The following is an 11884-nucleotide window of genomic DNA, read 5'->3' on the forward strand; positions in this document are numbered from 1 at the left end:
TCTACTGGGGAAGTGCCCGCAACCCAGGTACATGCCCTTGACCGGAATCGAACCTGGGACCTTTCAGTCCACAGGCCGACGCTCTATCCACTGAGCCAAACCGGTTTCGGCGAGAATTATTGATTAGCTGCCTCCTGCATGCCCCCCCGCCCCTCCACCCAGGGGATCGAGCCCGCAACCTGGGCATGTGCCTCTGGCCAGAATAGAACCTGGGACTCCTCAGTCCATAGGTGGACACTATATCCACTGAGCCAAACCAGCTAGGGCGGAGTTCATCTTTTAAGGGCCAATTCTGACTAACTGGCAGCAGCTGCCTAGAATGCTGTGTGGAGAACTGTGACACTGTGACAAGGGTTAATGAGAAAAGTGCTGCACTGATTAGTGATGGGCAATGGGGCACATGATCACAGTATACTTATGTACAAGTTCTAAATATGAGACAAGGGCAAAATTTCAAACTATATCCATAAAATCCCTATTTACTCTCTACTAGTGAGTGTAAAATCCTATATAATAAAAGGGTAATATGCAAATTGACCCTAACGGCAGAATGACCGGGAATGACCAGTCACCATGACGTGCACTGTCCACCAGGGGGCAGACGCTCAATGCAGGAGTTGCCCCCTGGTGGTCAGTGTGCTTACACAGGGGGAGCGCCGCTCAGTCAGAAGCCACCTCATGGCTGGCCCATGCAGCAGCAGTGGCAGGAGCCTTTCCCATCTGTGCAGCAGCACTAAGGATGTCCGACTAATGGCTTAGGCCCGCTCCCGGAGCAGGCCTAAGCCGTTAGTCGGACATCCCCCAAGGGCTCCCAGGCTGCCAGAGGGATGTCTGACTGCCACCTTAGGTCCACTCCCCCCAGGGTAGTAGATCCCCTGAGGGGTAAAAGACTGCAAGAGGGCACAGGCCACGCTGAAAGACCGCCCCCCAACCCCCACAACAAGTGCATGAATTTTCGCGCACTGGGCCTCTACTATTTTAATAAGAGCACCAATCTGTTACAAAAAAACTCTGTATATTTTTAAAGCACATTTTTATTCAATATAACTGCTTTTAGGAATAATCAATATCTATAGAACTTATATGAACAAGACTTGCTACTGAATTTTTGCCTAAACAATCTCCATCTTAGTCAAGTTAAAGACTTTCTCCCTTCCCCCTGCCTTCACTTTTGTTTATATTACTTTAGTAACCGCCATTATTTGAGAAACTTCTACCACAAGGTACCAGGGCACACTGCATGAGTCAGTAGGTAATGGCAACAGTCCAGAAATGTAGATGCCAAAATTTCACATCCTTTATTTGTCATTCTTCACAATGAGAAGTTTAATGACTGCATATCATTCTAGTCCTGCTTTCATGGTTCATGCAATCACAAAACCGAATCCCAGCCAAAGAGTCCAATGTTTCTCCTTTTTATTTTTCCCTTCTATTTTTAGCCCAAGCCTGGGTGTGTTTAACTTTGTGCTACAGTTGTAATGAAAAACAGACATATGCAGACAAACTTAGCAGTGCTTAAGGGATTCCACAATAGTATTTTGTTAGGTTGGTATAGGAAATTAGTTCTAAATTATATATAATTGCTATCCAATCCACAGATGACAGTTAAGGAGTCTATGGACTTCTTGATTTCCTTTAAAAAAAAATCAGTGCAGGAAGGAAAAATCAAAAGAAAAAACTGACATACCATGTGATGTAGCGATGTCACAGATTATGTTAATTTCATCCAATGGCAACTTCCAGGAGGCACATTCTTCAGTGAAGGTTTGAGATCTTCCATCATGTCTTTCTATTGGATACTCCTGTATGTTTATAAGTGCTGGACCCTATAATAAAGTAGTTTATCTGAGTTAAGAAATTTGGGTAGTTACCAAAATGTAGAAAAGCTGTAGTTCTTCCAAAATACAGACTTTACATTCAAGTAATCAATATCTTGATATCTCTCTTCTTATTTTATTGACTTCCATGGCATTTATAACAATAATACCATAAGATTGCATTTATAAATGCTTCCACATGTGCTGTTATTTAATTTCTCACTTTATTTTCTTTTTTACTCATAAAACATACCAGATGTAAAACCCCATAGTATTTCTCATTATTTCATTTCTTTCTAAGCCAAGAGCAACTTTGAATGCCAAGTACTGGGACTCAGAACTGTCCAAACCAGGAGAATAATTTGTAAATTAATGAATCAGAGCCTGATATAGTTCCACTGCAAAGATGATTATTACATCACTATACAGAATGTAATGGCTAACCCTGGGTCTTTGAAATAAAATATAAAAAACAGTAACAACTGAAATTAAAAACAACTCACTGATAATTAAAAAAAGGTAGAGTATTTCACACATGCTAAAATATTATTCAATAGTGACATAAGCAGAGGAAAAAATTTAATAATGTTATTGCTATTAGTACTGGGTACTCAGATATGGTATCCTGGAAATTATATAGATATAACTAAAATTTCAATGATTTGTATACAGTCAGTCCTTAACTAATAAAAAAACTGTTTGGGTTAGATATTGACTACTGTGGCATGCATGCTCCCTCACCCTTTCAGAATAGTCTCTGTATCTCAGGAGCAAGAAGGCTAGAAACCAGATTTCTCATAGTCCCTTGCAGCAAGGGTTCTGGATGAGATTTAGTTCTACCAATTATATGCACTCGCATGAGATTTGGAAGGCAGAAGAGATAGGGGCCGTCTTCCTGCAGCTGTAGTCTACAAGGAGTCTCTCACTAAAATGAACCATCAGATTCTATGCTCTCCTGCAAGCATTGATCAACAATCCACCCTGGTCAACCCTGATTCACTGCCTGCTTTTGTAAATAAAATTTTACTGGAACATAGACACACTCATTTGTTAAAGTACTGTCTAAGGCTGCTTTTGTGCTACCATGGCAGAGTTGAGTAGTTGTGACAGAATCTGTATAGTCACAAAGCCTAAAATATTTACTACCTGATACTTTAGAGAAAAAGTTTGCCGATATGCTTTGTTGTGTAGTGCTCAGCAACAGGGGTAGTAGCAAAAGCAGAAACACTGATCCTGAAACTAAGTCCTTTTGTTCTTTCTAAAAATTTCATAAGCATCTAATTCCCTACAATAAATCTCTTATTGCTTGAAATACCAAGGAAATTTGTAGGGAATTAGATTTTGTGATAGAGGGGTTTCCATTGCAACTAGTGATTGATACTCTTTTCCTTTGCCTTTTTACAAATATATTGGAGTAACTGTCCTAGAATAACACACAAGATATAAAGGTTAACTCTTAGGAATTCTACTGACCATTAGCAATTCTCTACATGGAGTCTCTCAGAGGCCAGACTAACTTAAGAGTTCGCGCAGAAGCTCAAGCTATCCTAAAATAACATCAGAACAAGTCATTTCTGAGTTTATATGAATTTTCTCCAGTGAAGATATATAAAAATCTGTAACATTCAATATTTTAATGAGGAAGTAATATCAACCTTTATGTCTATATGATGAGTTTCTGCAGGACACAACAGTTTCTGCATTCCATCTCTTGACTGGCCCACGGTCCAGTAGCCCATGAATGTCTGCTCTGGCAGAGGCAACCTGTCAAGGAGGATTTGAAAAGTAAACATTCTTTCTTGTTTCTAAGTCACAGGAAAATATAATGCACCATCTATTATCAACTACACAAATAAATATGAAGAATGCTTAACTTGAAAGTCCTTTACACGTTATTAAGAGTCTATAAAACCATGTTTAGAATGTACTTTAAGATGCCACTTTTCTGAAACTGAGAAAGTAAAGTCCTACTCTGTTTTTACCTTAATGACAAATATAATAGATTACATATATTTTCCTTGAATTGGTAAAATACTTAGCAATTTGACATCTAAATTCCTAATAGAGTATAGGAAGGATTTAGGCAAAAAAAAAAAGGGGGGGGGCGGAGCAATCTATCAAATTTTCAGTATATTCTTTTAAATTTGGAATAAAATAATAAATAATACACAATACTACCGGTCACATGGTTGTACGTTGTACAGGACAAGTTTCATAGACTCTATTTAGCACCTTAATTTTTTCACTTTGAATTGAAATATTATATAACGAAACATTCACATAAATGTGCCATTTAGTCCTGAACACACCAGCACCCAAAGAAACAAAGCATCACCAGCTCCCAGGAAGCTCCTCGGGGCCACTTTGGTCATTGTACTCAGGGAGTGCTATCCTGATTTCTAATGAAGTTGGTCTGTGTTTAGATTCCTTTTTATTTAAAATGACTTTTAAATAAAGTGACTTGCCAAAACACAGATGGCAATGCTAAAGTACAAAACCACAGACAAATTTTTGAGAATAAAGTCTTCATTTTTAATCATACTATCTTTTCTTTGAATTTTTAAAATGGAACCATGAATTTGTCATTTAATTAATTATAAAGTTCTTATTTCTTGGTAAGTTGATGAAAACAATAACTCAGAATTAAATTTCTTTTCTTTTCTTTTTCTTTTTTTAAAAAGCACATGTAGATATAAATTAAAATGCATTCTTAGAATGAGTTTGATGATCATTAAAAGAGTACATATTCACATTTTAAAACCATTTTATTTCAGTGAGAGTAGTCTGACACAATATTTCCATATGCTTAATAAGACCACATAAGGTTCAGACATTTTTGGCATAAAATAACAGGATCAAGCATTCTGGTAGAATATGCTCTTTGGCCTTTTGAAATAATTAACATAAAAGTAATAATATTCGTTGATGTCATCTTATGCAAATCTCTTAAAAGGAAGTGGGTACTTTTGTGTCTAACATCTAAAATACATTTCAAATTATTCTGATTGGTCACCCACTTATTTCCATGTTTTACTGGAAGTGAGATAGGAAGGGCACGGAGCCAGGGGATTACTATTATGTTCTCTCTATTAAATGCAATGAAGATCTATGCAGACTTTGGAGAGGAAAAGTAAGCTAATTTCTCTGAGTGTTAATTTCTTCCTTTGTGAAATCAAGGGGAAGATCTGTACGGTTCCTTAGAGGTGGAGTAGCCTCTGAAGATCACTGAAGTGAGACAAGGGAAGTGTCAGCGGTAGATTCAACAATGTTGTATTACCTTGGTGCTCTGGAGTGAAAATAAAACAACCAAAATGAAAATATCTATACCTATCAATAGAAATAGGTGCCCTGAAAGGCATGCTTTACTAATTAACTTTTTTTAAAAAAAGGTACTAGAATCTATTCCAGTACCACATAAGACGACGTGTATGGGCAACCACAACTACAACTGAAAGCACATCTGCAGGGTGTCCTGGAGCTGCACAATCAAACTGGCTCCATCCAGCTCTTTGGTCACATCAAGTGTTGTTTCCAGACTTTCCCAGGGGGCTCCAGGTAGGCCAATGGATGTAAACCAAAGCTCCTCACTTATTTTCCACTAAAAAACTCTCCCAATAAGCTGTGGAAAGATTTGATGGTTACTAACTCGCTCCCCTTCGCTAAGTTAGTAGTCAGGGGAAAAGAGAAGCATTAAAATTGGATGCATGAGCAAGCTCTGAATTTGAAGCATAATAAACATTAGCTTGGGTAGAACTCTAAACTAATAACTAGTTAGCAAAAGATACTATATACCATTATTAAAATACTAGAGGCCCGGTACATGAAATTTGTGCACGGGATGGGAGGGGGTCCCTCAGCCCAGCCTGCACCCTCTGGCAATCTGGGACCCCTTGAGGGATGTCCAACTGCCGGTTTAGGCCTGATCCCTGCAGGCAGTCAGACATCACTCTTGCAATCTGGGACCGCCCGCTTCTAACCGCTTGCCTTCCTGACTGCCCACTCATAACTGCTGCCTGCCTGCCTGCCTGCTCAGTGCATAGCGACCAGTCATTCTAGTCTTTCTGGTCGTTCCCGTCTTTCAGTCACTGGGCTTTTATATATATAGATGTCATCCAACTCTGGCCAGACTTAAGTTGTTATACCTGACTTGATTAAAACAACAATGGTATTTTCCATGGTTTTAAGAACATGTCACTTGTTTTGTTTAACTTTGTTAAAGTCCTAGCAGGCATGATGTCTGGATTTAATTTTAAAGAAGAGGAGAAAGAATTTAGGACCTATAAATAGCACTAATTTTTAATTTCAATGTCATTCATGAATTTATGTTTTCTTAAAAAATGAAGTATTTCAATTCATATGTTGTGATGTTTCTTAATCCTTTGTGGAAGTATTAACAAAGATCTGGAAGTAAAAGTTTTAACTATAAGAATGGTGAATATAGAAATCATGACCCAGGTCAAATTATAGCACTTGAGCAGTTACAGACAGGAAAAAAGTTGTGATTTTTTTTTTACATGCATATAATTTCTAACATGAGCCATATGGACACCAAAGTCAAGAAATATAGTCTGAATGACATGTAAGAGATTTGTCTAAGATTGTTTTCATAAAGAGGTGAGCTGGGGTTTCAAGGCGCATGTTCTGGCAAATTTCTGCCTTCTCTGAACATTTGCCAGTACTATTTCTGGAGTTTGAAAGAAACACATGAAAAAGATTTGGATCTTTCTAGGGGCATTATGTAATTGGAAGTTGTTGACATACCTATTATCAGCAATTCCTAAAACATTTCCTAACCACAAGAACTACTAATTTTCATAGGAATAATGGAACCCTTCAGGATAGTTCCACCAACTCTAAAAAATTCACCAATTACTACCATCTTTGAGAAGAAAAAGAACAACTCCAATTTTACAAGGCCTCACTCATTCCTAATGTTTTAAATCTATTCTCTGGTACACATTAAGGTGGATTGTCCAACTGAGTTTACTGAAGCCTGAACAGAATAACCCAAACAAATGTTTCTACCTTTGGCTCTTACCCCATCCTCTGACATATCAGCTAATTTATGCCTTCACCACCTTGAACTGCTACTTGCTAGTCCTGAACATGTTACTTCATGCTTCTGCCAGGCATTTCTACTATTGCCTCTTTAATGAAATCCTCATTCTTGAGGCCCAATTACAATGTCATTTACCCTTGCAGCCCTCTCCCATAGCCTTTCTGGGCAGAAAGGTTTCCATGTAAATTTGCATTCTTAGGCTAGAGTTCACGTAATTTGCAATTTTCAAATTTATGATCTGATACGGAGAATAAAAACTTAAGAATTCAAGTTCATAAGTGAATTAATGAAATCCCTCATCAATCTTTTTAATTTAAAACAAAATTTAAAAACGAGTACACTTAAGAAAGAAAATAGAAAAATCCCCTTTAAACACTTTAAATTAGTAATAATGGGTACTACTATTCCAAGTTAACCTCCCTTGTTTATTAGAAACTTCTGAATCTCCCTTCCCTACAGTCTCACATGTTGCTGGTAAATTAATTTTGCTGCAAATGATATGCATACAACAAGGATGTGTGTGGGTTTTTCCTTTCTGTGCTTGGCTCTGCATTCAGGCACATGGCTTTCCCTTTATAACTTAGACATGTGCACCTCTGCCACCTAAGTCCCATCAAGGTCACAGAAATGATGAGTAATTTGGATGCATGCAACGGAAAAAGATTTGGGGAAACTTATTCTCTCTCGGCTGACACTTCTCAAATATGATCACCAATATCCAGAATGACACTGTGCAGTCTCAATGCTGCTGCCCAGCATCATTTGTGCCAAAGCAGATGTTGTCAGCTGGCCCCACACATCTCAAGCTTTCCTCCCCCTCACAGGAGTTGCCAGACTATAGTTCTGGGGCCTGCATTTCCTTTCCCTCATCTTCAAATTTCACTGCAAAAAATTTTCTTTTTCTGCCATCTGCTTTCCCAACCACATTTAAGTATTTCTGAATCTCAAGTTCTTTCCTTTTTTAATTATCCACATCAAAAAGGACTGGGACTAAAATTCTTCCAGTTGGAAATTTCCCCAGAAAAACAAAAACAAAAAACCCTCTGTATTTCTCACAAGAAGTACTTATAGGAGGAAATAGCCTTACTGTGAATGTAGCTTTGCATAACAAGGTTGATAGCTTACATGTTGTACCAACTGTTAATTCACTGAAGGTAAGGCTTACATCACACTCACTCAAATCTCTGGCACTTGGAATCCCTCACTTTGGCCACTGAAACATCACCCCTTTCCCTCTCATTCCCACTGCCACAATGGGAGCCCACATTGTTCATCGCATGGATTCCTATAGCTGTTCCAACCCGGTCTTCCTGCCTTCAGGTTCACTGTCTTTCAGTTTATTATCTTTAGAAAACCAGAAAGGGTCTTTCTACATTATGAATCTGATCGTGCTACAATCTGGTTTAACATTTTTCTATGATTCCCGACTCCCCTCCCTTTTAGGCTCACCACACAGGACACCCTCACTTCACCATTAATTTGTCACTGAACTACTTGCAATTTCCAAAATGCACCATGCCCCTTTAACCCTCTCTGCTTGAAGCGTTTCTACTTTGTTTGCCTGGAGAACCCCTTGTAATCCTTGAGAGTTGGCTTGGTTACCCTCCCTGACTCTCCCCAGGGCAGAAGGCAGGACTCCTCTCCTTGCTCTCTTCTGTGTGGCTCTAACACACACAAGTCACCCTTTCCTTGAGTGCTTTCCCAATTCACTGTGACCCCTTGAAGGTAGGTACTAAGCCTTCCTCACCTTTACATTTCTGACTCCCTACCTAGTGTTTACCACAAAAGGGCTCAATAGTGTTTGTTATGAGTGAATGCTTGGGTACACTAGGACTGCCATCTTTCCTGTTTGTTCCTTATCTCAGTGGCAAGCTGCAAAACACCATGGCAAATCTTCCCCATTGCTTCCTAACTACACAATTCTCAACCAATGATGCCATCTACTTTGCAGGTGAATCTGGAAGAGTTAGCTATAGGTGGGGTTTGGGGATTTCTACCCAGCCAGGTGACAGGCTTTCACAAAGTATCACAAATGCTTAAGGGATCAAGGTTAATTCTGTGAGATTGCCAAGATGAGGATAAAAGAGTCATAGATCTTGACATTTTCTATGCATATTGGGTGTGTTTTTTCATTTTTTCTGTACCTCCATTAAAGGAGCTGAAAGCAAGTGAAATGGCTGTGAAGCTACTTCATAACATACGAAAGGAATATAGGGCAAGGACTATGAAACTATAAAACCTACCACCACGCTTCTACTTGTAATAGTTCTGAGATGTCATAATGTAAACCTTATTATATTTGAAAACTAAGAGCTCTTCTATGAAGTAAAAGTAAATCATCATACAGAGTGGAATTGTAAAACTTAGAACCCCATGGCCAATATTGTGAACTCATTTGTAAAAATTAAGAATACAAAAATGAAATTATAGGATATAATAGTTTAGAAAACGGAAGGAGAGGCACAATACTTTAAGAAGAGAATCTTAAAATTTAATGGGACAAACAGTAAGCTGATAATCACTCCCATCTCCAAAGATGAGCCTAATGAAATTACTCAAAAGAGAGGTTCTGGTTAGAGGTGTTCTTTTTAATGCCTCTGGTACTTTGGAGACCCCATGGTTGGTCTTCGGCAGAGAAGCAGCAGCTGCTACTGATGCCACAATTACACAGGATGAGTCTTTAACATAGAAAACCCAGGCTAGTCAGACACACATTCGAAGACACATTTGACTTTAGAGAATTTGCTTACATCTTATAAAAAGTTGTGTTTTTTTTTTTTATCTTCACCAAAGGATATTTTTCCATTGATTTTTAGAGACAGTGGAAGGGAGAGGGAGAGACAGAGAAGAGAAACATTAAATTGAGAGAAACATCGATTGGTTGCCTCCTGCACATGCCCCGGATGATCGAGCATGCAACCAAGATACATGGTTTTGACTGAAATCGAATCTGGGACCCTTCAGTCCGTGGGCTGATGCTCTATCCACTGAAGCAAACTGGCTAGGGATAAAAAGTATTTTTTACTTACTTATGGAATCAATGACAAATAACATTAACTTGAAGGAAAATGTGATTAAAATAATGGGCTTAGTCACTAATGTAGAAGTTATATGCATATTTTGTATGATATATGTCCCTAAATGGAGGGAAATAAAATTTGAAAAATTCCAAAGTTTCCATTATCTTTAAAATCTTGCAGTCCAGTGTTGCATTGCATTGCTTCTCTTGTATAAAGCACTACATACAACATGGTGAAGTGAGCAAAAAGATGATCGTTTTGGAACAGACAGAACTGCGGTTGAGTCCCCCACCCTGTCATTTATTAGTTGTATAGTCTGTTAAGTAGTTTCCTGAAACTCAATTCTTCATCTGTAAAACACACACACACACACACACACACACACACACACACACTCCTATACCTGATAATAAACTTTTAAAAATTACTTGCCTAATAGAAAATAAGAATTTTAGAGACTGTGCATTAATATTTGTAAAGTGCTTACAGCACTTAGTAAGCACTTGAGAAAAATCAACTATTTTTATTTTTGCTGCTTTAAAAATGTGTTGTCTACCCTCACTTGACACATTACCAATGATTAAACTTAGATTGTGTTGAAATGCCCTAGAATTGCTCAGTTCACATAATTTCTTGTTTGCCTTCGGGAAGCGTGCCAGTATTCTACCTTTGGAGTAGTCATCACAGTGCAGCATAAGCTTTGCTGTATGGGAGGCAAGAAATAGCAATTAAAGACTAGACCTTTTCTTTAAAACTTTTATTTTATTTAAATAAGAAAACAAAATAAAAAATTCCAGTGCCGATTGTCTGTGGACATTTAAAAAATAAAATACAGAAAATAATACACGTTAAAATATTAAAATAGTACAGAAAGTGAGGCCTCTCAAAGGGAACCACTGTCAATACGACTGTGTTTTCAAATTATTCCAAATGTGAATTAATTAAGGAAATTTAATTGAAAATTTGCTAATATGGTCCTAGACCTTGTTAATTCAAAGTTACTTTATTTTGTCTGAAAAAGTAAGTTAAAAAATTTTAATCAAGTATTTGAAAGCAGAGAGGGATACGATGTGAACAGGACACCTGAGAGCAGTTTTAAGACTCCAATAGGGCTTCTTCACCAGCTATGGGGCACTTTTAAAGTCTCACATGACAACTGTTTTGAGAAGTGCAGTCTGTTTGGCAACAGCATTTTAACATGTTTGAGAAGGATAATGAGATTTAAACATATGCAGAAAGACACAAAGGGTTGATATGAATGTTTATATTCCTTGTGAGAGTACCTTATATACTTTATGAATCTGTTTATTATGATTACAATAATATCTAATACCCAAAATTTCTAAAAGAATGGAGAAAAGAGTAGGGTTGAGAAAGAGAGTCATTTGCACTCAAATCTACTTCATTAGAGATAAATTTCTTTTCAACAAAGGAGCTTGGGATTCAAATGTTTTAAAAAGAACCCCTTTTCACCTGGCTGGCGTGGCTCAGTGATTGAGTGTTGACCTATGAACCAGGAGTTTATAGTTCAATTCTAGTCAGGGCACCATGTGGGCCATGCAGGAGGCAGCCATAAGAGATTAACCAAATAACTTGTATGCATAACCCACCGACACAGACAATAGTGTGGTGAAGACCTAGGGGAATGGTGTGGGGAGGGGGAGTTGTCAATGGAAACAAAGGGGACAACTGTAATACTTTCAACAATAAAGATAAACTTTAAAGACAGAATAACAAAGCAGCATTAAAAATAATGAGTTGAGGACAAAGAATATGGTGTAAGAAGGATGATCACTTAAATATAGAGAGCAGACAGACAGCTCTGATGGTGGTGGTGGTGGGCAGGGTGGAGGGACTGGGCAAAAAAGAAAGAGGTCACAGCCCTAGCTGGTTTGGCTCAGTGGATAGGGCGTCGGCCTGTGGACTGAAGGGTCCCAGGATCGATTCCAGTCAAGGGCATGTACCTTGGTTGCGGGCACATCCCCAGT

The 11884-nt window shown here is 38.3% G+C and overlaps 1 protein-coding gene across 1 annotated transcript in view; it reads right to left on the minus strand.

Annotated features, from left to right (window-relative positions):
- VWA8 (von Willebrand factor A domain containing 8) overlaps positions 1 to 11884 on the minus strand; it is a 368307-nt gene that overhangs the window by 145621 nt on the left and 210802 nt on the right. The window contains exons 24-25 of the mRNA XM_015559449.1: positions 3473 to 3581; positions 1688 to 1826 (exon numbers count right to left, since the gene is read on the minus strand). Coding sequence (XP_015414935.1) covers positions 1688 to 1826; positions 3473 to 3581 — 248 coding nt within the window. The remainder of the gene's footprint in view (positions 1 to 1687; positions 1827 to 3472; positions 3582 to 11884) is intronic.

The sequence above is a fragment of the Myotis davidii genome, unplaced genomic scaffold (genome assembly GCF_000327345.1).
Source record: "Myotis davidii unplaced genomic scaffold, ASM32734v1 scaffold70, whole genome shotgun sequence".
NCBI classification, from domain to species: Eukaryota; Metazoa; Chordata; class Mammalia; order Chiroptera; family Vespertilionidae; genus Myotis; species Myotis davidii.